Consider the following 26,160-nt stretch of genomic DNA (forward strand, 5'->3'; position numbering starts at 1 on the left):
GCACCAAAATGGAAATTTAAACAAGACTCAAACTCAATTTTTGGCAAGAGTTTGGAGCTGCTTGGGCTACCTCTGATGAAGGAAGAGTTTAACTAGGATTAGGATTTTATCTCTATAAGTCTTTTAGTTCAACTAGGAATCTACTTCTAATCCTAGTAGAACTAGGCATCTTGCTATTATAAATAGGTGATGTAATTCACTTTAAAGGACAACTTTTGAACTCTTCTATTTCTCTACGTTTTTATATTATTTTGCTTTTCATGCGTTCTTCCATGAGCATGTCTAGCTAAATCTCTCATTCCGGTTGAAGACTTGGTGAACGCTTAAATCCAACGGGTTGTGAGATCTAATTTATGCTTTCTACTTTTATTCATATTGGTATTTGTGTTGTTCTCTGTGCTTTTATTACAAATAATCTGATTTATTGTCAAGAATATTTGCCTAGCCAATTGAACTTTCAAATCCGTAATTGTTTGTTTAGTTCGATAACTAGTGGTAACACAACATAATTGATTATGTAGAAGTTTTCGATTATGTTGTGGGGAATGCACAATCTAACTTAAATAAATCCTCGTAGGAATTTATTGGTTAGAATTGGGCCTTTCTAGTTCTTAATGCTGTCGGTAAATTAAATCTTGAGGACGTTCCCAAGGTTGTTTACTGATTAGGGATTTAGTCAACGGACGTTCCTTGACTATCCACAAGGTAAGGAAAGGTGAGGTCGTTAGGTCGTACCAATTGCCATAACCAATTTATCTATCATGAATAATTGTTATCTTTGCATCTATGATCAACCGTGGAATTAAGTGTGATCCTATCTTTAACTGGAATACTCTTCTCTTATATTTATCTCTTCTAATTTTTAGTTTTATTCTTTTTCACAATCAAAACTCCCCCTAATTATTTTCGTTTTTGAAGGAATTAATTTAAAACCAATCTCTGTGGATTCGACCCTACTCACACATCTACAAAAGTGTTCGTAGGAATTATTTTTGGTGGATTCGACACCCATCAAATTTTGGCGCCGTTGCCGGGGATTGGTGTCTTTAAATTAATTTCTTTTTCTTGTTACTTGGTTTTATGTCACGTTCTTCTCGTACAGGTGAACTTGAATTTGATCCAGAGATCGAGAAAACCGCTCGTAGACTTCGAAAAGAAACCAAGCGACATAAGGAAGAGGCCTCTACTTCTTCCAAACCAGCAGCAGACTCTGAGTTAGACGTGTCCACGTCTAACAACTCTAAAGACGAAGTCATGGCCCAAAATCCCGAACGAACGATCAAAGAGATGACTTCGCTTGACTTAAATCAACAACCACTCTGCATTGAATATCCTAATTTAGATGTTGATTTTGAACTTAAATCCGGTCTCATCCACTTACTTCCCATTTTTCGTGGCCTTGCAGGTGAAGACCCACACAAACACCTCAAGGAATTTCATGTGGTGTGTTCCGGCATGAGACCTCAAGGAGTCACCGAAGAACAAGTCAAGCTAAGAGCTTTTCCATTCTCATTGGGCGATAAAGCAAAAGATTGGCTCTACTCCTTACCTTCGGGATCTATTGTTAGTTGGAACGAGCTCAAGAAACTATTTCTTGAGAACTACTTCCCCGCTTCAAGGACTACAAACATCCGGAAGGAAATAAGTGGAATACGCCAATTCTCCGGTGAAAGTTTCTATGAGTATTGGGGGAGATTCAAACAATTGGTGGAGAGTTGCCCTCATCACCAAATTCCCGACCATCTTCTAATTCAATATTTTTATGAAGGATTGTCTGAGGCAAATAGAAGCTTGGTGGATGCAGCTAGTGGAGGTGCTTTGTATGACAAAACTCCTACCGAAGCACGCAAACTAATCACAACCATGGCGGCTAATAATCAACAATTCGGTAGTAGAAACGACAACCCCCCACAAAGGGTAAACGAGGTAAGTACTTCTCTTGTTGAAAAATTTATAGGGGGAAGCATTCAACAAGTCAAAACTTGTGGGATATGTACATCTTCGGGACATTACACCGACGCTTGTCCTACACTTCACGAAGAATCAACCGAACATGCTGACACCGTCGGTGGATTTTTTGGGCAACAACAAAGGAGACATGACCCATTTTTCAATACCTACAACCCTGGATGGAGAGATCACCCAAATTTGAGGTATGACAATCAACCTCAAAACTTTCAAAGAGTTCCACACCAACCACCACCACCACCACCTCAAACCAATCCCAATAATGGTACGCCCTTGGAGGATATCGTGAAGACACTCGCCTTGAGCACCCAACAATTCCAACAAGAAACCCGCTCAAGCATACAAAATTTGGAATCCCAAATGAGCCAACTAGCCTCCTCCGTTAGCCGTTTGGAGTCTCAAGGTAAGTTCCCCTCCCAAACTATTATTAATTCTAAACAAAACGTTAGTGCTATTACCTTGTACAGTGAAAAAGAGCTACAACTCGAAAATAGCACCAGGCGTGGGCACGCACAACAGGGCAAAACAGAGGATGCATTCGAAATTCCTCCAAAAGAAATTGAAAAACCCAACCAAGTCAGCGAGGACAATTCCAAGGTGTTCATGTCCAAACCCCCCTTCCCAGACAGATTATCCAAGTCCAAAGAGGAGGAAGAGGAAAAGGAGATTCTTGAAACTTTACTCAAAGTTGAGATAAATATTCCCCTACTTAATGCAATTAAACAAGTACCTCGCTATGCAAAATTTCTCAAGGAATTGTGCACCAACAAATCCAAATTGAGAGATAATGAAAGGGTAAGTATGGGAGAAAATGTATCTGCCATTTTTCAACGAAAACTACCTCCTAAATGCAATGATCCAGGTACGTTTTCTATCCCTTGCAAAATTGGAAAGATTGGAATAGAAAAAGCAATGTGTGATTTGGGTGCTTCTATCAATATTATGCCTCTTACCATTTATGAATCTTTAAATGTTGGCCCATTGAAAAAAACGGGGGTTATTCTTCAACTTGTTGATCATTCCGTAGTTTACCCCAAAGGAGTTCTTGAGGATGTACTTGTGCAAGTTAATGAATTGGTTTTTCCTGCTGATTTTTATGTACTTGATATAAGGGGGGATATTTCTCCTAATTCTACATCCATCTTGCTAGGAAGACCATTTCTTAAAACCTCAAAAACCAAAATTGATGTTGATGCCGGAATTCTCTCTATGGAATTTGATAATGAGGTTATGAGTTTTAAAATTGGTGGCGCCATGAAATATTCTAATGATGTGCATTCTATTTTTCTCATTGATTTTATTGACCCTTTGGTGCAAAAAAATGTTGTGTTCGATGGTGGAGGAGCATTTAAGACAGCAATTACCGAAAGTCTCACCTCGAATCCAAAAACTTACAAGAATAAAGTCTTTCACGACAAAATAAGTTCGAGGAAGAAGTCATACATGGACCGCCAAGTTCTCCTAAATCCACACCATCACCGGGTGCATTACATAGAAGAAGTGGATTTAGAGTGTCTAACTCATTTGAGTTGAGCCACAACAACGTCTAGCCAAAGACGCTAAAGAAAGGCGCTTCATGGGAGGCAACCCATGTCCTTTTATTTTTCTCAATTGTTTATTTCTCTCTTCTTGTGAATGTTGTTATACCACTAAAATCGATTTTTCGCAGGTATGAACATCCACAAGGAACTCTTCCTCTCATCCAAGGTCTCACAATTCTCGAGCTCCCGCAGTTCCACCATCTACCCACGAATCACTAAGAGACGCTCTCTTTCTCCCTTTCTCTTATTTTTTATTTTATCTTCCTAGATATGCATGCTTACCACATTGGGGACAATGTGGAATTAAGTGGGGGGAGGGTGTTTTGATTGCTTTGATAGAAAATAAGTCTTGGTGGATTAATTATTTTGATTGATGCTTGTTACCCCTTCCATAATTGTTGAAGCAAATATCACTGTATCTTGTTCTCACACTAGCTTTATGATCAAAGACTTAGGTTAATCAAGTAATAATTTGATAATGTGTGATAAGGATGTGCATCTAATGACTCCTGACAACTTACGGTTAAGAACTTATTTTTGCAAATGGTGATTTAATTTGAAAATTGAATGTGGAAAATTGGTGGACATAACCTACCTAGAGAGGAATTTTGAGCCTATACACTCATAAAAATCTACAATTTTTCTTTTCTTGAGAGATAATGCTTCATGATTTTGTCTTCCTAGAACTTGCTTTGAACCATATCGAGGCCACATCTTTATGCATACACTTGAAAATGATTAGGCGCTAGGATAAAAACCCCTTTAGCTTAAAAAGACCACCTACATACAAATCCCCTTAGTAAGCCCATTTGAGCCTTATAAGCCTTAATTCCTTGTTATGCAACCCCAAGTATAAACAAACTCTACCGTCTTTTTATTATCCTTGTTTGGCCCTTCCAAGGACTAGTAGAGCGTCAAGGAAATAAAGATGTATTCTAAGTATATGTTTTGACATTAAGTGGGGGGATATCTCAATTATTATAAAGGACATTTATGAGCTAACATGTCACATGAAAATCTTGCTCTATGCCTTAAATAAAAAAAAAATGAAAGAGAAAATGCCTTACAAAAAAAAAGAGAAAAAGAAAAAAAAAAAGAAAAGGAAGGTAAAAAAAAAAAAAGAGAGAAGAAAAAAATATATGTTCTCTCTTTAAAAGAAAGGCATAGCTCAAGTTGAGGAAAGTGGGACATGAAAGAGTATGAGATAAATTAATTTTGAAAAACTTGGATTCCTACATCTATTACTTGGTGCTCTAATTTAGTTCCTTGGATTTTCACCTCATTTTTCCTTATTTTTCCTACCCCCAAACCAAAGCCCCATTACAACCAAAATATAAGACCTCTTGATTCAAGTGTGTGCATATTTATAAGTGGTGGAGATTTTGGTGTATAATCAAGCCTATGGTGAAGCATTTTCATAGCAAGCATTTGAGTGAAACACTCAACCAAAAACACTTGAGAGATTGGGAGATGTGAGAGCATAGTCCACTTGTTTTCCATGCTTAGTTTTCATGAAGATCATCTTGTGAAAACTTGTTTGAAACTTATTCAGTTGTCTTTTATCATATGATGTGTCATTTTTTGAACACTCAACTAGATTCTTGCTTGTTACTTTCGTCTGCGATCCATAAAGTTTGAACTTGTTCAACTATTTTATCTCTATTTCTTTGCATCGAGGACGAGCAAAGGGTTAAGTGGGGGGATATTTGATAGGATCGCATTTTGTGCTTATTTTATATAATATTTTATCCTATTTTGTGACCAAATGCTCCTAATTAAATATTATTTTGCAGCATTAGGACAAAAGGAATGGAAAATGAAGAAAAGCACCAAAATGGAAATTTAAACAAGACTCAAACTCAATTTTTGGCAAGAGTTTGGAGCTGCTTGGGCTACCTCTGATGAAGGAAGAGTTTAACTAGGATTAGGATTTTATCTCTATAAGTCTTTTAGTTCAACTAGGAATCTACTTCTAATCCTAGTAGAACTAGGCATCTTGCTATTATAAATAGGTGATGTAATTCACTTTAAAGGACAACTTTTGAACTCTTCTATTTCTCTACGTTTTTATATTATTTTGCTTTTCATGCGTTCTTCCATGAGCATGTCTAGCTAAATCTCTCATTCCGGTTGAAGACTTGGTGAACGCTTAAATCCAACGGGTTGTGAGATCTAATTTATGCTTTCTACTTTTATTCATATTGGTATTTGTGTTGTTCTCTGTGCTTTTATTACAATAATCTGATTTATTGTCAAGAATATTTGCCTAGCCAATTGAACTTTCAAATCCGTAATTGTTTGTTTAGTTCGATAACTAGTGGTAACACAACATAATTGATTATGTAGAAGTTTTCGATTATGTTGTGGGGAATGCACAATCTAACTTAAATAAATCCTCGTAGGAATTTATTGGTTAGAATTGGGCCTTTCTAGTTCTTAATGCTGTCGGTAAATTAAATCTTGAGGACGTTCCCAAGGTTGTTTACTGATTAGGGATTTAGTCAACGGACGTTCCTTGACTATCCACAAGGTAAGGAAAGGTGAGGTCGTTAGGTCGTACCAATTGCCATAACCAATTTATCTATCATGAATAATTGTTATCTTTGCATCTATGATCAACCGTGGAATTAAGTGTGATCCTATCTTTAACTGGAATACTCTTCTCTTATATTTATCTCTTCTAATTTTTAGTTTTATTCTTTTTCACAATCAAAACTCCCCCTAATTATTTTCGTTTTTGAAGGAATTAATTTAAAACCAATCTCTGTGGATTCGACCCTACTCACACATCTACAAAAGTGTTCGTAGGAATTATTTTTGGTGGATTCGACACCCATCACTAATCTCTCCCTTTTTTATCACAAGTGCTGGGTTGACTTGGATCATTAGGAGTTTGCACTTCCTGTAATCCATTTATTATCGTTTCACTAGAGTCTGGCGATGGCTTTATGCAATCGGTATTTGAATCCTACGCTACAGGTTTAGAGCTCTGTACTCCAAGGGTATGTTTAAAGCCATGTTCCCTCAATTCGCGAGTCATTCCCGAGGGCGCTGCCTTTTGAATTGGTTCTGGTAGGTCGTTCCATAGAGCGGTTGAAACCACCATGGTACTCCTTATTGTGACTTGCACAGTGTCAAGATGAGCTCTTTGAATTTGTCCGGCTACTTGGGCACTCACTACTAGCCATCCAAACTTCTTGTCAAGCTCCTAAAGATTTTCTCTGAGATGCTTGACTCTCAACATGATGGAGTTTGTTTCAAATGCCTCCGTCTTTGCAAAAATATTCTCGTAAGATTTTATAATGATAATATTATAACAATAATATTGACATTCAACTTGCTATCTGATAATACGAGCCTTCTGATTTTTAGATTCTAAGTTATTTTTCAAGAAAGCCTTAACATTAGTATTATCTACTTTTAACATGAACTTTTTAGCAAGTAAAAATAGAGGCCATTTTGAACTTTTAGGCTCTCGAGTCCATATGGGTACAGTCCTTCCGTTTACCATCTCCCGGCTTTAGTCTTGGGTATGAAATTGAGTGTCAGCTCCCATCCTGGACTAGGCATCTATGCTTAGTACTTGAGATCGCGTTACATCAAATTGCTCAACATAGAAACCTCGTTTCCTACTTAACCAATGACTGTGGCCACAGGTTTATAGAGCGTGAACGCATCTCCAAGTGCTTAGGAGATACCTCTATCATGTATTAATAGGGGACCGATCTTTTTCTTGGAACACACCATCCTCGCTACATATTCCGACTGGACTGGATAAGGCTTATGATCGTTATGTCTGCGACACAGTTACCTCTCGCACAAACACAAGATACAGTCATCGTATGCACGTGACTGCCGTGATTTCTCAAGTATGGGGACTACTCCATACTATCGGAGCCAGTGACTCAAGTCATATCGACCAAAAATCTAAGGCTTTCATATGACGATCATCGTAAGTCAGTTCAGTCAGTTGACTACCTTGTCAACTAACCCACTGAATTTGTATAGACGTCTAACGTCTGTTGCCGATAAAATGCGTCACTCATCCGATGAATGCTCAATGGAAGTCCCAATAGGACTCTCGATGCCCAGTCTGGAGGTCCACGACTTGGAATATCTCAGACCAACCCTCAAAAGTTGGTTTTATAGCCGCCATCTAATGCGCAGCCCAACTACATGGGTTATTAAGTGGTCTGTGGGCATTTGTTGTGACATCAAAGCAGTGCTTGACATAGTCCGGTAAGCATTATGTGTGCCAAAAAAAGATACTTACCATATTCTTCGGGACAATCTTGATTAAATAAAGATTGCTTGAATGGTTCTCAAAACCACCAACCTAATTGGCTTTTGGTCACCTATTCCAATAGGTTTCATGTTTTGCTTCTATGCTTTTTGTTTTATCATCTACCCACTTGTCTAGCATGTTTATATGTTGACTACTATTCTTTTGACAAACATCAAATGCCCAAATATTTCAAAACGAACACCCCTTTGAACCTATTTAATTTTTTGTTTGACGCTTTCATTGCATTTTCAGGTCATACCGATTCTTTCAGTAAATCGGCTAGGAAGGCTTATAAAAATACACTTAATCGGAGATGGATACTTCGAATGATGTAAAGCATAAAAGGTTTGAGAATATGCACAAGCTCTTTTTGGCCTTGAATTAAAGAGCATCTGCGCAATAGATGAATATATCTACTGTTTTGCAATTCTTCCATAGTGGAGTAGCAATAGAATAGTAGCTCCAATGATTTTTGCAAAAATTTGCAGTTCATGGAGGGAAATCGACCACCTGAGAACACCCCTTGGAATCATGTATTATTATGTTTGATTTTAAATTTACGAATTTTTACTTACTGTTTTCGCTTGTGCATCCGAACGAATCCACTCGAATTTGTTATTGCTTTCAAAACTTTACCTTTTTGTTTCAATAGATGAGCAGCAACGTGCATTGTTCCCTTTACGTTCTCCTATTCCGTTTACTTGAGAATTCAAACTAAAATTCCTCTCAGCTGACCATACTACAAAATGGAATAGATATAATTCTTTTTCTATTCGCTAGATAGAATAAAAACCAAGAAGAAAAATAACTCCAAACAAACAATGATGTTTAGTGCTTTTGAATTATTTTATGTTCTAACGTGAATCCAATTCAATATAAAGCAAAAGGAGAATATTTTAGAGATAAAAAGAGAGCAAAATTCATCGCTTAGGAGGTAGGTTATGTTGGATATATGTGTAGTTTTATATCACATACAATTGAATTCAAAATTCAAATATCTACCAAGTTTGCCTCCAAGGCGACCTATACAATCACATGCATATAACCTCCAACCATGATGATATAGTCACTCCATCATGTTCATCATGGTGAGGAATTTCAAAACCTTCTTAACCAACTTCCCTCAAATGAGCTTGGACTTCAAATATGCACCGGGCTTGATTTAAACAAATTAAATCAAATCCAACTAAAGTCCATTGGAAAATAATTAATTAAATTTATAATAACCCAATTAAGTCTAAAGATTTATTTATCAAATTAAATAAATCTAAGCCCAAATACTAATTAATTTATCCAATCATTTAATTAAGCCATATCTAAAAAATTAATTCAATTAATTTTAAGGTGTTAAGCCCAAAAATTGAGCTATTCATCAAATGGATTATTAAATAAATGATCCAATCATTTATATATTCTCCTTGAATTAATTTAATCCAATTAAATTAATTCGTTTCTTTTTGAATTACTTCCAAATTAATTCCACCAATTCCATACACTATTTTTAGTTTTATGTTTTAGTATTTTTACACCTTATCTGTGTGTTTTGTTATCTTTAATTATTTAGATAATATATATAGACATAGTTACATGTATATAATATAAAAGAGACAAAATTTGACAATAAACAGTGATTTTTTGTTTCTCAAATCCCAACATCAAACATACACCACTTATTTTAAAATAGTATAAATTATCTCAAAATACAAATCCAAATATACCTTCTATTTTCAAAATACACTTATTTACTGAAATTCGTAGACAGCTATAAATAAGAAGGCAATGAAGCAGACGAGGATCATAAGAAATTTTCTCCTACTCTTCAATTCATAATAGATTGATTCTTTTAAATCTTTGCACTTTTAAGCTTTCAGTTTTTGGGGGTTTCCCCAACGAGGCAAGTCCTCTATCTTATGAGTGGCTAAACAGTTGTCTTCTCCAATAGAGGAAATAATATACATGTAATAATTCATATATTTTTTGAATAAAAGTGAGGTTTCTATTAATTTGTTGTCCAAAATTCTATTATTTCCCTATATTGGAGTGTCTTCTCGCCCTAAGGTAGGAAACCAAATAGACTTGTGTTGTCTGCTGCTGAAGTAGTCAAGTGCCTACGAACCATCTACTGTGGTAGTGTGGTTGGGAAGTTCGTAAAATCGGGGACTTGAAATATCCAAGAGCAAGGCGGTCAAAAAAAAGTACGTATTTATAAGAGCTTAATTTTATTACGAAAGCATGTTGGGATATATTAAGAGCATGTGTACGGATTTAGAAGAGCATTTTCAATAGAACTGCAAAATGGGCATTCATTTGGCTTAATTCAACCAAAGGACCAAAATAGCGAACATTTAAAAAGAAAGGACTAATTTTTCATACTGAAAGATAAAGGACACAGATTTGCCAAAACCCTAAAAATGGTATTAAACCCTAAGTTTGAATAATGGATGATGCGAGAAAAAAGATTAAAACATTAGATAAAGTAAAAAAAGTAGGGCAAAAAAGAACAAAAAATGATAGAAATATATCTTTTAATAGAAGTAATGAAACTAGTTGATTAAAAAACACTAGCGGTATGCGACACAGTGAATGCAAGTGCACAAAAAACTTAAAGTAATTAAATATTATTTATTAATTTTTTTTATCATGGAAAAAATGATATAATGATTATGATAAAAAAATAAATAATTTCAAAAAAGAATATTTGGAGTACGAGAAAAACAAATTAACTAAAAATAAATAATTATTTAAAAAGGCAGAATTTACTACTTGTAAATAGTGGAGGGAAAAATGGAAGCTATTAAACAAAAATAAAAAAAAGAAAATAAAATAGCATGTCAAATTAAAAAAAAAATATCAAAGAGGTATTCTCCCTTAACATATAATATAAAGGGTAAATTACATTTTTTGTCCCATAAGTGGACCCGATTCCAATTTTAGTCCCATACTAAGGGTCATTCGCACATTTGGTCCCGTAAGTGGATTTTTTTTCCAATTTCAGTCCCGGTTGGGGATTTTCGTTAAAACTTAACGGCAGCTGCTGAAATCTGTTAGGTGCTGTTAAATATGGAGGGAAAGCATGTAGAATTGGAGGAAAAATCAACAACTTGGTGGAAATTACACTATACCCTCTTCCTTCTATTTAAATCCCATTTCTTCATTTCTCTCTTGCATTTAGTAGAAAAAAATCTCACAAAATATAGCTGGTAATAGAGAAAATTTTTATCATTGTGGAAGGCTTGCAATTTTGAAAACCTCATGGATCGACGACAACCCAGGTACGAGGTTTTTTGGGTATACGAAAAAAAGAAGCGGATGTAGTTTTTTTCATTGGAAAGATCCGTCGATGTGTGCAAGGGCAAAGGTTATCATACCCGGATTGCTTCAAAAACTTAATAGAATGGAGGACAAAATTGCACAGATGCAACGAAGACAAACTGTTTTAGTTTATTTTTTGGTTGTATCTTGGCTTATGGTGTTGTTTTAGAAGGAAGAGGGTATAGTGTAATTTCCACCAAGTTGTTGATTTTTTCTCCAATTCTCCATACTTTCCCTCCAAATCTACATGCCTTCCCTCCATATTTAACAGCATCTACGGATTTCAGCAGTTGCCGTTAAGTTTTAACGGAAATCCCCAACCGGAACTGAAATTGAAAAAAAAATCCACTTACAAGACCAAATGTGCGAATTGCCCTTAGTATGGGACTAAAATTGAAATCGAGTCCACTTATGGGACCAAAAATGTAATTTACCCTAATATAAAATATCAAATTAATTACGTTTTTCTTGTTCATGCTTTTTACGTCATACTGATACTCAGAATCTATAAAATAATATTTAGAGTAACTACACTTACATATATGATTAAAACCTGTAATATATAAAAATGTGCGTGTGCATGTGCATGTGCACACATATATTAATTACTTATTATTTTTTAATTGAACAAAGCAATTCAATTACCAACACTACTTCACTTCTAAATTATATATAAATGTCTCAAGTTTCGATCGATGATAAGAACTCATCGAAAAACCAAAGAACTATCAGCTATAGAGGTGCAGGTGTGTACTTTGCAATTCAAACTATGGCCGCCACCCCATCAATTCCCGTGAACAGAAAACTAGAAGGCAAAGTAGCCATAGTGACCGGCGGCGCCAGTGGCATCGGAGAGACTACCGTCCGCTTCTTTGCCGAACACGGCGCACGGGCAGTAGTGATCGCCGATATCCAAGCCGAAAAGGGCCGATCTGTGGCGGAATCGGTCGGCTTGTGGAGATGCTGCTACGTCCAATGCGATGTCACCGATGAAGAACAAGTCAAGTCCATGGTGGAGTGGACAGTGAAAACGTACGGCGGCCTCGACATAATGTTCAGCAACGCCGGAACTGTCAGCAGCTCCGAGCAAACCATTCTCGAGCTCGACTTTACTCAGTACGATACCCTTATGCGGGTCAACGTCCGGGGAATGGCCGTGTGTGTGAAACAAGCAGCACGAAAAATGATTGAGTTGGGCACCAGGGGATCTATTGTTTGCAGCGCCAGTGTCATGGCAGCGATCGGCGCACAGAAGTTCACCGACTACGCGATGTCAAAGCATGCAGTGTTGGGGCTGGTGCGCGCCGCTAGCCAGCAGTTGGGAGCACATGGGATAAGGATTAACTGCGTATCGCCAAACGTCGTGGTGACGCCGCTGATCGAAAAAGTTGGGCTCAATGCCGCAGTTGTGGAGAATGTTTTTGGGCCGTTCACTAGCTTGAAAGGGACGGCGCTGACGACGGCGCATGTGGCGGAGGCGGTGGTTTTTCTGGCTTCGGATCACTCCGCTTTCGTTTCGGGGCATAATTTGGTGGTGGATGGTGGGCTCATCAGTATGCCCATCTTCAAGTCGGAATAAAATCAACATGAAAATAATTGCCGGGAAGTGATGATAATAATAAAATAGATTATTTCCACATCAAATTGTCGGTGCAGTTCGGAAATTATTTCCACATCAAGTTTAGTCGAATCAAATTTATTATAAAGTATATTATATTTATTATACGATCGATTGAATGAAATCTGAATGAGAATTTTCCAGGCAAATGATCACAATGTATTGCTATTTTAATTTTGTGAAATGAATGACGCATGTTTCTTTGGAAGATTTTACTAATCGTACATTAAGATTTTTCTTAAAATTAGTTCCATTTATTGGTATGATGTTATATTGCATTTCATATATAACTTGAAATTTTTCTCAATTTTAATACTCACATATATTTTATGTGCAATAATTAATGGAACTCTAAGCATTTTTCGTACATTTTTATTGTATATTTGTTGGTATTATTAGATGAAAAATGCATGTTAGGACTAATATTAAGAATGTTTTCAACTTATAGAATATAATGTAAGAAAATCGTAATAAATGAGACTGAACTAAAAAATCATTACTTTATAATTTTTTCTTTTGTTTAATAAAATAGATATTATTTAAATTACACACACGATTGCAATTTAAAATAAGTTGAAGCACATGTATGTATATTTACGAAAGTTATACGTAAATAAAAAAATATGTACTTGTCTTGCTTATTTAGTCTAAAGTAACATTATGAATTATTAATTTTAAATAAACTTCAGATCCTGAATTAGAAATTATCAAAGCAAAGTTCAATTCATAAACTTACAATATCAAGACAACAGAGATTACCAGCACTCAGATCAGACAAAAATCCTATAAATAACATAGAATTTTTGTTCCTCACCATGGTTGGTAATCTTCTTATTATTAAATTTATTAAAACGGTCGAATAATTAATTATTTATTAAGTCTTGGGAAACAAATGAGTCCACCATCCACCACCAAGTCGTGCCCGCTGATGAAAGCCGAATCTCCCGAAGCCAAAAAGACCACCGCATCCGCCACATGCGCCGTCCTCGGCGTTACCCCTTTCAAGCTGGTGAATGGCCCGAAAAATTTCTCAACAGCTTCGTCGGTGCTTAGCCCAACTTGCGAGGACATCGGCGTCACCGCACACGACATTGACACACAATTAACCCTTATCCCATGAACACCCAACTGCTGGCTCGCCGCTTTCACCAGCCCCACCACCGCATGCTTCGACATCAAGTAGTCCGTGAAGGTTTCTGCGCCGATCGAGCCCGTGACAGCGGCCGAGCAAACAATGGCTCCCCTAGTACCCAGCTCAATCATTTTACGTGCAGCTTGCTTCACACAGGCGGCCGTTCCCCAGGCATTGACCCGCATAACATGGTCGAACTTTTTAAAATCGAGGTCAAGAATGGTTTGCTCGACACCACTGAGAATTGCGGCGTTGGCGAACATTATGTCCAGGCCGCCGTAGGTTTCCACAGTCCACTCCACCAAGGACTTGACTTGTTCTTCATCCGCGATGTCGCATTGGAAGTAGCTGCAGCTCGACGAGCCGATGGACTCCGCCACGGATCGGCCTTTTTCGGCTTGGATGTCGGCGATTACTACGCGTGCGCCGTGTTGGGCGAAGAAGTGGGCGGTGGTCTCGCCGATGCCATTGGCCCCGCCGGTCACTATGGCTACTTTGCCTTCTAGCTTTCTGTTGACGGGAAATGATGGGGTGGCTGCCATAGTTGAATTGCAAAGTACACACCTGCACTTCTATAGTTCTTTGGTTTTCCGATGAGTTCTTATCATCGATCGAAACTTGAGACGTTTATATAATTTAGTAGTGAAGAAATGTTGGTAATTGAATTGCTTTATTCAATTAAAAAATAATAACTACATTTATATATGCGTGCACATGCACATACACACGCACATATTTATATAGTACAGGTTTTAATCATATATGTAAGTGTAGTTACTATAAATATTATTTTATAGATTCTGAGTATCAGTATGACGTATAAAGCATGAACACCACAAACCTAATTAATTTGATATTAATATTATATATTAAGGGAGAATATCTCTTCGATATTTTTTTTAATTTTGACATTCTATTTTTCTTTTTTTTTTTCTGCCCACTAGCTTCCATTTTTCCCTCCACTATTTACAAGTAGTAAAATTTACATTTTTAAATAATTATTTATTTTTAGTTAATTTGTTTTTTGTTTCTCCTATTCCAAATATTCTTTTTTAAAATTATTTATCTTTTTATCATAATCATTATATCATTTTTCCCATGATAAAAAAGATTAATAAATAATATTTAATTATTTTATGTTTTTTGTGCACTTGCTTTTACTATGCCACATACTGCTAGTGTTTTTTAATCAACTAGCTTCATTACTACTATTTAAAGAGATATTTTTATTAATTTTTGTTCATTTTTGTCCTACTCTTTTTACTTTATCTAATGTTTATCTTTTTTCTCACATCAAACTTAGGGTTTTATGCCATTTTGGTCCTGTATTTTTAGGGTTTTTGGCGAATCTGTCCTTTATCTTTCAGTATGAAAAATTAGTCCTGTGTTGTTTTAAATATTCGCGATTTTGGTCCTTTGGCTGAATTAAGCCAAACTAATGCCCATTTTGCACTTCTATTGAAATTGTTGTTCTAAATCCGTACACATGCTCTTAATATATCCCAACATGCTTCTGTAATAAAATTATGCTCTTATAAATTCGTACCTCTTTTCGACCGCCTTGCTCTTGGGTATTTCAAGTCCCCAATTTTACGAACTTCTCCAACCACACTACCACAGTACATGGTGTGTAGGTACTTGACTCCTTCAGCAGCAGACAACACAATCCTATTTCGTTTTCTACCTTAGGGCAATAAGACACTCTAATATAGGAAAATAATAGAATTTTGGATAACCAATTAAATAGAAACCTCACTTTTATTCAAAAATTTATGAAATATAACATGTATATTATTTCCTGTGTTGGAGAAGACAACTATCTAGCCTCTCATAAGATAGAGGACTTGACTCGTTGGGGAAACCCCCATAAACTGAAAGCTTAAAACTACAGAGATTTAAAAAACTCAATCTATTATAAATTGAAGAGTAGGAGAAAAAATTTTATGATCCTCATCTGCTTCATTGCCTTCTTATTTATAGCCGTCTACGAATTTCAAACATGGACTTCAAACTAGATTTTTTGATGATGTCATTGCGTTCATCATCTTCTTGTCTTTTCTGGATGACGACATTGCGTTCATCGTCTCCTCGTTCTTTTCAGATGGTGGTCATGATGGTTTGTCAGTCATTTGATTGCTAGCTGGCTTTCCTGCTTTGCTGACTGTTGGTCTTTATTGTTTTCTGTCGATAGTCTTATTACTGATTTTTTACATTCTAAAACTTTTACTTTTCAAATGTTTCCATGATGGTCTTTTTTGGATTTATTTTTTTAGAAAAATTAATTGTTCCCACATTCGCTGGTATACATGCCAAGCAGAAGAAGAAAATGATATCAACTAGTTTATATTAGCCTTAGAGGTGTTTGTCATTGGTATAAAGCCTGGGTTGACTTGAATCATCAGGAGTTTGCACTTTCTGTGACCCAATTGTTACACTTTCTATGACCCAATCATCAGGAGTTTGCACTATCTCCTACTCTTCAATTCATAATAGATTGAGTCTTTTAAGTCTCTGTAGTTTTAAACTTTCAGTTTATGGGGGTTTCCCCAACGAGTCAAGTCCTCTATCTTATGAGAGGCTAAACAGTTGCCTTCACCAACAGAGAAAATAATATACATGTAATAATTCATATATTTTTTGAATAAAAGTGAGGTTTCTATTTAATTTGTTGTCCAAAATTCTATTATTTCCCTATATTGGAGTGTCTTCTCATCCTAAGGTAGGAAACGAAATAGAATTGTATTGTCTGCTGCTGAATGAGTCCAGTGCCTACGAACCATGTACTGTGGTAGTGTGGTTGGAGAAGTTCGTAAAATTGGGGACTTGAAATACCCAAGAGCAAGGCGGTCGGAAAGTGGTACGAATTTATAAGAGCATAATTTGATTACGGAAGCATGTTGGGATATATTAAGAGCATGTGTACAGATTTAGAAGAGCATTTTCAATAGAAGTGCAAAATGGGCATTAGTTTGGCTTAATTCAGCCAAAGGACCAAAATCCCGAATATTTAAAAAGACACAGGACTAATTTTCCATACTGAAAGATAAAGAACATATTCGCCAAAACCCTAAAGATACAAGACCAAACTGGCATTAAACCCTATGTTTGAATAATGGATGATGTGAGAAAAAAGATAAACATTAGATAAAGTAAAAAAGAGAAGGAAACAAAAAAGAACAAAAAATAATAGAAATATCACTGTAAATAGAAGTAATGAAGCCAGTTGATTCAAAAACACTAGCGCTATGTGGCACAGTGAATGCAAGTGCACAAAAAACTTAAAATAATTAAATATTATTTATTAAATTTTTTTATCATGGGAAAAATGATATAATGATTATGATAAAAAGATAAATAATTTTAAAAAATAAAAATAAATAATTATTTAAAAATATAGATTTTACTACTTGTAAATAGTGGAGGGAAAAATAGAAGCTAGTGGGCAGAAAAAAAGAAAAAGAAAAGTAGCATGTCAAAATTAAAGAAAATATCAAAGAGGTGCCCTCCCTTAAAATATAATCTACATATCAAATTAATTACATTTGTACTGATACTCAGAATCTATAAAATAACATTTATAGTAACTACACTTACATATATGATTAAAACCTGTAATATATAAATATGTGCGTGTGCGTGTTCATGTGCACACATATATTAATTACTTATTATTTTTTAATTGAACAAAGCAATTCAATTACCAACATTTCTGCACTACTAAATTATATATGTCTCAAGTTTCGATCGATGATAAGAACTCATCGAAAAACCAAATAACTATTAGTTATAGAAGTGCAGGTGTTTGCTATTAAACTATGGCAGCCACCCCATCGATTCCCGTCAACAGAAAGCTAGAAGGCAAAGTAGCCATAGTGACCGGCGGGGCCAATGGTATCGGCGAGACAACCGCCTGCTTCTTCGCCCAACACGGCGCACGCGTAGTAATCGCCGACATCCAAGCCGAAAAAGGCCGATCCGTGGCGGAGTCCATCGGCTCGTCGAGCTGCAGCTACTTCCAATGCGACATCGCCGATGAAGAACAAGTCAAGTCCTTGGTGGAGTGGACTGTGGAAACCTATGGCGGCCTGGACATAATGTTCGCCAATGCCGCAATTCTCAGCGGTGTCGAGCAAACCATTGTTGACCTCGATTTTAAAAAGTTCGACCATGTTATGCGGGTCAATGCCTGGGGAACGGCCGCCTGTGTGAAGCAAGCTGCACGTAAAATGATTGAGCTGGGTACTAGGGGAGCCATTGTTTGCTCGGCCGCTGTCACGGGCTCGATCGGCGCAGAAACCTTCACGGACTACTTGATGTCGAAGCATGCGGTGGTGGGGCTGGTGAAAGCGGCGAGCCAGCAGTTGGGAGTTCATGGGATAAGGGTTAACTGTGTGTCGATGTCGTGTGCGGTGACGCCGATGTCCTCGCAAGTTGGGCTAAGCACCGACGAAGCTGTTGAGAACTTTTTCGGGCCATTCACCAGCTTGAAAGGGGTAACGCCGAGGACGGCGCATGTGGCGGATGCGGTGGTCTTTTTGGCTTCGGGAGATTCGGCTTTCATCAGCGGGCACGACTTGGTGGTCGATGGTGGACTCATTTGTTTCCCAAGACTTAATAAATAATTAATTATTCGACCGTTTTAATAAATTTAATAATAAGAAGATTACCAACCATGCTAAGGAACAAAAATTCTATGTTATTTGTAGGATTTTTGTCTGATCTGAGTGCTGGTAATCTCTATTGTCTTGATATTGTGAGTTTATGAATTGAACTTTGCTTTGATAATTTCTAATCCAGGATCTGAGTTCTTGTCATCGATCGAAACTTGAGATGTTTATATATAATTGAGAAGTGTAGTATTGGTAATTGAATTGCTTTGTTCAATTAAAAAATAATAATTGATTTTTATATGTGTCAAATTCTTACTCGAATCAGGTTTGGTCGAATTAAACCAATCACAAAACAAGTGTATTCCACTTGCTATGTAATTGGTGACTTTTCCTATACTATATACCATCATACAGCACGTGTATTACACTTGTCATATAATTAGTTCAAGTTCGGCCGAGCCCAATCTAGACTAGAATTCCCCTGTGTGCACATGTACATATTTATATATTACAGATTTTAAACATATATGTAAACAAAATTACTATATAAGTAACTTAATAGACTCTTAATTGTCCATTTGTTAATGAAGTTCAGCTTAATTGGTAAGGTTGAGATCCCATGATTTTAAAGATTATGAGTTCGAATCGCGTTGTCTCCAAGCACATTCGTCGTCACCCAATCGTTCTCGGGGGTGACGTGTGCGAGGGTTATTTTGTTAGGAAAATATATATATATTTATATATATTACATAATAATTTTATTTTTATAATTCATATTTATATACATAATACTTAATTACTTTACTGCCATGGGCTACTTTTGTAAATCGACAACCGACCAAAACAGCTGTCTTATTCTACCTAAGATCATAATATATATCTTTTATGTAGTTGATGCAATAATTGATCATTCGAATCTTCTGAAACTCGTAATTGATATATAGTTTAAAAATTAATGAAATATTATTGTCCTCAAATCAGTAGAAAAGTTAAAAATTAATGAAATATTATCTTTTGATGAAGATGTAATATTAATTTCATTGGTTGGACAAGAAAGTTTGATTGGTTGGTTGGACAAGAAAGTATGAAAGACATTTCAACAAGAAAGTTCGATTGGTTGGACAAGAAAGTTTGAAAGACATTTCAACAAAATATCTATATAAAAGTTAATTGTACAATAGAGGGAGAGCTTAATTCGAGAATATATATATATATATACATATATATAAATGAAAAACTATTTGAAAAGGCTAAAAGACAATAATATTATTTACTAAATACATCGTCATGATTGATTATATATATATGGGAAATTGAAAATATGTCAAAAGACACGTGTAATGCGCATTGAACGTGTCCTTATTGCGGATTTTTTTTTTTCTTAAGGAATTTGAACATAAGATTAAATGTGTTGAAATTTTTCAATTTTAAAAATTATATAAAAAAAATGACTAAATATTTCAATTTTTTTCAATTAGAAAATCATTTTGAAACATCTTTAAAACATAGGATAAAAAAGTTGAACTCCCAATCTTTTGAAACTAAAAATATAATTTTACTTATATTTATATTTAAGATAAAAAAAAAAAAGAATTTTTTCCGTCAACAGACTTTTCACTTCCTCAAGCGATATTCAATTGTGCAATCACGTATAATTAGTGTATTTATTTTGTTAGTCGAATTAATTTATACATATAAAACTATATATATATTTTAGAATCTCAAGTATCGACTGAGTACAGTTACTAGTTATGTATACTAATAATTTGTGACACATTTTATGTTAGTGTAATTAATTTAAAATTTAAAGAATATAATCATTACTTTTTGAAAAATATATATATATATATACGTTAATTAAATAAATAAAAAATAGTAAAATAATAAAAATTGTGGAAAGTTATTGAGAGAATATTGGAAAAAAGAGAGGGAGGGAGGATTACAAAAAAATGTGGAATTTGGAGCTGGCGTAGAAATGAATTTTTTTTTTTTAAATTTAGAATGAGAAATTACTAGCTAGACACTGTCAGACCGGATTTTGGAAGGACCATGGAATGGGAGCCCTTCCGTCCTAATAGACGTTGTTCATAATTATTTGGAACGGTTGTGTTGTGACGATTCTTAATTAGTAAGGAATTTTGTATCACTTGTTCATTTATCGTTCCTAAATACATCCGACTATCTTAAAATGTAAATTCTTCTTTGGAACACCTTTTTTTTGTATTTGTAATGCTACCTACCATTTTCCTCTTGTAAATGCTAATAGAGAAAAATCTCTCTCGATAGACAGTAGATGCCACCTCGGGGTTAGCCGACTAGTTGACCTTGTTCTTGGTGGACTCATCCTTGAAGTCCACGCTGGCCCAGTATAGCAACAGCTGGTGCTAGACCTTATTGGCCAGCCAAATCGATTTGTTCAACTGACTCCTGGCGATGGCGAACTATTTCCAAATGAACTTATCCACCCACAAATGGAAAACCCAGAATATGGGCTCATCATCAGAGTTGCACCAGCAGTTCACTTGAAATATCACATAATAGGAAAAAAATTATTAAGATCTTAGAAAAAATTGAATTATACGATAACATAAAAATTTTAAAAAATTAGCTTCAAGCTCTTGAAGCAGAACTGTTAGTGCTCTGGTGGCCCACTGTGCAAACATCCCCAGGGATTTGTGTTTGGATAGTGCCCTCGCACCACCGCATTTATGCGCTCATGAAATTTGAGTCCAGACCTAAAATAATATGTTAATTAATATGTTTAAAATAGAATAATGTAAAAATAACATTATAAAAAAAAATTTCCAGCATCATCGAGGCTAATATAATGGCTCGCTGATGGTGAGGGGATTACTGGTGGTGCTGGTGGTGATGCGGCCCATGGATGGGCTGGATCTGCAACCTGGGGGCAGTAGACTATCCCAGCTCATCTGCGACAGGTGTAACACGTTGGAATAGGTGACCAAAAAATTAATTGGATTGACGGTTTTGAAAATCATTCAAGCAATCTTTACTTAAGTAATATTGTTTCGAAGAATATGGTAAGTTTTCATTTTTGGTACATATGTCTGTTGTGATAATAAATACGTCAAAAACTGCTTTGACGTCATAATAAACGCCCATAGACCATTTAATAACCCAGGTAGTTGGGCTGTGTATTGGATGGCGGCTAGGGAACCAACTTTTGAGGGTTGGTCTGCAACGTTGCAAGTCTAGGATCTCGAGACTGGACATCAAGAGTCCTATTAAGACTTGCACTGAGTATTGCATTCATTGAATGAGTGCCGCATTTCGTCGGCGACAGACATTGGACGTCTATGTAATTTCAGTGGGTTAGTTGAAAAGGTGGTCAACTGACCGAACTCACTCGCAAGGATCATTATATGGATGCCTTGGAAGCTTGATCCGTATAACTCGAATCCCCGACTCTAATAGTATAAGAGTAGTCCTTAGACTTGAAGAATCATGTTAGTCACGTGAATCGATAACTGTATCTTGGATCTGCCCGAGAGGTGATTATGTCACAGACATGATCATCATAAAGCTTGTCTAGTGTAGTCGGAGTATGTAGCGAGGACAATGAGTTCCAAGAAGAACATTTGTCCCCTATTAGTATGTAGTATCTCTTATGCACTTGAAGATGTGTTCACGCCTTATGAACCTATGGCCACAGTGGTTGATCGAATAGGAAAAAGAGGTTTCTATGTCGAGAACTTGACATAACGCGATCACAAGTATTAAGCATAGATGCCTAATCTAGGATGGGAACCGATACCAAATTCTATGTCCTAGACTAAGGTCGGGAGACGGAAGGACCGTACCTGTATGGACTCCAGAGCCTTTGCTAGACAGTCACCCATGGTGACAGGCTTTCTTGATTAAGCATTAATAAAAAATTATTAATTAAATTAGATATAATTAATAATAGAATTGGACACTAGCCCAAGTCTAACTGAAAAGTGAACCTAAAGAGTCATACACAAATCATCGAGAAAGAACAAGGAATTAATTTGAAATTAATTCCATACGGTGTAAGTAATTGGATTACTAACACATGAGTGTCCATTGGATGGATGGCCCAAGTTTGAATTAATGTGATTAATTTATATTGGACGTGTGTTTATTTAATTAATGAATTGGATTCCATTAATTAATAAGAGACAATTTGGGCTTGAGTATTTAATTAGATTAAATACCTAGTGGGATCAATCAAATGGATTTTTATTAAATTGGATTTAATTAAAATTCATTGGACGTTGAATTTATTTTAGATAAAATTGGCCCATTCATTGAGGCCCACTACCAAAATTGGTGGGGAGAAAGTTGACTAAAGATTTGTATTTTCTGAAAGTGCTAACTTGGTCATAATTAGACTCTTCTCCATTTGGAATGGATTGAGGAGTTGCCTTATAGACAATAGAATGTATCTAGACACATTCTTCTTTATCTATTCAAGGTATAAAAATATATATTGTGTATAATTATTAGGGTAATAATTAATTACACAATTCAACACAAAAACAAAATTATTTCTCCTCCATCATGCTTTTCGGCCACCCCTCCTCTTCTCACCAAGGGCGAGATTTTTTGTCTTGATTCCTTCTAGTAAAGGGATCAAGTCCTCGTTAATTCTGGTCTGGTGTTGATCATCTTTGAGGATTCCTGTATTAGAATCTTAGGTGAACATGCAACGAAATTAATCGGTTGGAAGCTCGAAATTTTAAGAGGCAAATTCCGAATTTAAAATTTATGCTTCTCCTCTTATTTTCAACCATAGCCTCATGTGATTAATCCTTTATCCTTGTATAATTTTCGTACTACATCAAAAGCTTAGGAACTCCAAGGGTACACCCTTTGGATTCATTATTTTTTACACTTTAATTTTTAGTTATTGTATGCGTTTGCATTACCGCTTCCGCCAGCACATTCCATGGTCGTACCACGCTATCCTTCAAGTGGTATCAGAGCCCAATTCGATGTAGAGGCTATAGATTTTATGTGAATAAGCATGTTAACATGTTTTAACAATTTGTAAAGCATGTTTTAATTACTTATCAGATATAATACGGTAAAATCATAATAAATGAGATTAAATTAAAAAAAATTCTAATGTATAACACCAAAAATACAATTTTCCGAAACACTAACCATCGAAAAAGAAATACCCAATTAATAAAAGCGATCTGCAAAATTTTGAAAGTAAACACACTTAATTCAATTGATAAAATTACAACAGCAGCAGCAGCAAAAACACACACATTTATTGATCACCTACGGTGGTTGGTAATCTTATTTAATTAAATTTCATATAACATCACTTGTCAGTGATTATTTTCATGATGATTTTGTTCCAACTTGAATAAAGGGCATACTGATCAGCCCACCATCCACCACCAAATTATGCCCCGTGATAAACGCCGAGTCATCGGAAGCCAGAAAAACCACCGCCTCCGCCACACGCTCCGCCGTCAGCGACACCCCTTTCAAGCTAGTCGAAGGCCCGAAAAGATTCTCCACGTCTCCGGCGGTGGCAACCCCAACTTTCTTGGCCATCGGCGTCACCACTGCCGAGGGCGACACGCAGTTAATCCTTATCCCATGAGCTCCCAACTGCTGGCTAGCCGCTCGCACCAGCCCCACCACCGCATGCTTCGACATCGTGTAGTCGGTGAACATCTGCACGGGTACCACCGCCACCACACTGCTGGTGCAAACAATAGCTCCTCTAGTGCCCAGCTCGATCATTTTACGCGCAGCTTGCTTCACACATACAGCCATTCCCCGGGCATTGACCCGCATAACGTCTTCGTACTGCGAGAAGTCCAGGTCAAGTATGGTTTGGTCGGAGCTGCCAATGATTCCGGCATTGCTGAACATTATGTCGAGTCCGCCGTAGGTTTTGACAGTCCACTCCACCATGGACTTGACTCGTTCCTCATCGGCGACGTCGCACTGGAAGTAGCTGCAGCACTGCGAGCCGATAGATTCCGCCACGGATCGGCCTTTTTCCGCTTGTATATCTGCGATCACCACCGCGCGGGCGCCATGTTCGGCAAAGAGGCGGACGGTGGCCTCTCCGATGCCGCTGGCGCCGCCCGTTACAATGGCTACTTTGCCTTCTAGCTTTTTCTTGAGGGGAACTGATTGGGCGTCCGCCATGTTGGGTTATGAACCTGCTCTTCTACAGCTTATAGTTTTTAAGGCTTCCTATGAATTTTGCTCATTTCCAACACCCGACATATATAGATATGTAATTCCCATTTAAAAATATATATATATAATTATCAATTACTTTTCTTAAATTTAAGTGAAATTACTGTCATCAAAATTATCAAACAAATCATTTACGGAATCAATTTGTAAAACTTTGTACTTTTCTTACACGTAATGTTCTAAAATTTGAGATCGTTCACAATATTACTTTTAGTGTCTCTACTCGTCCTATTCAAAATCAAACAATACATATTAAAAAAGAAAATTAAAAATGACAAGTCGTAGGTGGCCATCCCAATTTGCCACAAAATTGTTAATTAAAAAAAAGTTTCATTTTTGTTATTCTATTTTTGGTTTATTTGAATAAATAAGCCATTTCAAGACAACCTAAGTCAATGTGAGGCAGCAAATAATAAATAATATTTATAATTGTTGATTGCATTTTTTAATTAATATACTTTTAGATTTACTATTAATTAAAATAATAAAATATTTAATTTATAATTACTAATTAATGATTATAATATTAATAAATCTAAAAAGACCAAAACATAAATTAAAAATAAAAATTGGAGTCGTACGTGGTACTCATCCACGAAACCATCCATGACTTAGGCATTTGAAAAGAAATAAAAAGATAAAGAATCTCAAGTCGACTTGTTACATATGTGTTATAATTTTTAAAATATTACATTTCCATTAATCTTTAATTTTTTCAATATTAAGGTTTTAAAAAAATAGAAAAACTTCTATTTTTTAATACTATATTTATAGAAGTTTAATTATTATATATATGGAAAGAAGCTATATATAATTAAATTCCGGATTATAAAACATTTATGATTGGTAAAAGTATTATGACCAAAAATATTTGAGCAAATAATTAACAATAGTAATACAGACATTAATTATAATTTTGAATAGTATCAGCTTTGTGTGGGAAGCTAAAACCGGCCGGTTCATATGTTCCCATCATCTAATATTAATAATTCATTTGGATCATTGTCGTATCTTAAAATAATCATTTTTGCATAAGAAAAGCTTTATTTATTATCCTATAATCACATGGATCATATCTACGCCATCATTTATATGATCTTTAGTTAAAGAGAGAAAGCAATCGTTGTAATTATTTTTAGGCTCAATTGTATTTTTCTTCCTTTAATTAATTATGTTTAGTGTTGTGGTCCTTCGTATTATTAGAATTGCAAAATAGTCCTGTATATTTCAATTTTTATTTATTTAGGACACATTTGACTGAAAAAATTAAAATTGGTCGTTGATCTTCCACCTGCATGTGCAAGACGTACTATAATTTCTAATTGATTTTAAAAATTTCAGCTAATTTTGTCCTAAATTCCAGAAAATTAAAAACATGCAGAGACTATTTTTCAATTTAATAATATAAATAATTAAGATACAAAAAAAATGTAGTTGAAGGACGAAAAATGTAATTAAGCCATTTATTTTACTCCCTTTGC

General features: G+C 35.7%; 3 protein-coding genes and 2 pseudogenes across 3 annotated transcripts; 3 read left to right on the top strand and 2 right to left on the bottom strand.

The window, feature by feature from the left end:
• The first annotated feature begins 1,080 nt into the window (after window positions 1-1,080).
• On the top strand, window positions 1,081-3,501 carry LOC105157141 (uncharacterized). The gene has a single exon (XM_011073451.2). The coding sequence runs from the start codon at window positions 1,081-1,083 to the stop codon at window positions 3,499-3,501; it is 2,421 nt and encodes an 806-aa protein (XP_011071753.2).
• Window positions 3,502-11,826: 8,325 nt separating this feature from the next.
• Window positions 11,827-12,868, top strand: LOC148788582 ((+)-cis,trans-nepetalactol synthase NEPS1 pseudogene; annotated as a pseudogene).
• Window positions 12,869-13,421: 553 nt separating this feature from the next.
• On the bottom strand, window positions 13,422-14,526 carry LOC105157110 ((+)-cis,trans-nepetalactol synthase NEPS2 pseudogene; annotated as a pseudogene).
• Window positions 14,527-17,434: 2,908 nt separating this feature from the next.
• On the top strand, window positions 17,435-18,648 carry LOC105157143 ((+)-cis,trans-nepetalactol synthase NEPS2). The gene has a single exon (XM_020692400.2). It carries the CDS (start codon window positions 17,672-17,674, stop codon window positions 18,476-18,478), a length of 807 nt encoding a protein of 268 aa, XP_020548059.1. The 5' UTR covers window positions 17,435-17,671; the 3' UTR covers window positions 18,479-18,648.
• A 5,009-nt stretch (window positions 18,649-23,657) lies between these two features.
• LOC105157144 ((+)-cis,trans-nepetalactol synthase NEPS1-like) lies at window positions 23,658-24,713 on the bottom strand. Its single transcript, XM_011073454.3, has one exon. It carries the CDS (start codon window positions 24,623-24,625, stop codon window positions 23,801-23,803), a length of 825 nt encoding a protein of 274 aa, XP_011071756.1. The 5' UTR covers window positions 24,626-24,713; the 3' UTR covers window positions 23,658-23,800.
• Between the last annotated feature and the right edge of the window lie 1,447 nt (window positions 24,714-26,160).

This window comes from Sesamum indicum, linkage group LG3 (assembly GCF_026168435.1).
Source record: "Sesamum indicum cultivar Baizhima isolate 11 linkage group LG3, ASM2616843v1, whole genome shotgun sequence".
In the NCBI taxonomy this organism is placed as follows: Eukaryota; Viridiplantae; Streptophyta; class Magnoliopsida; order Lamiales; family Pedaliaceae; genus Sesamum; species Sesamum indicum.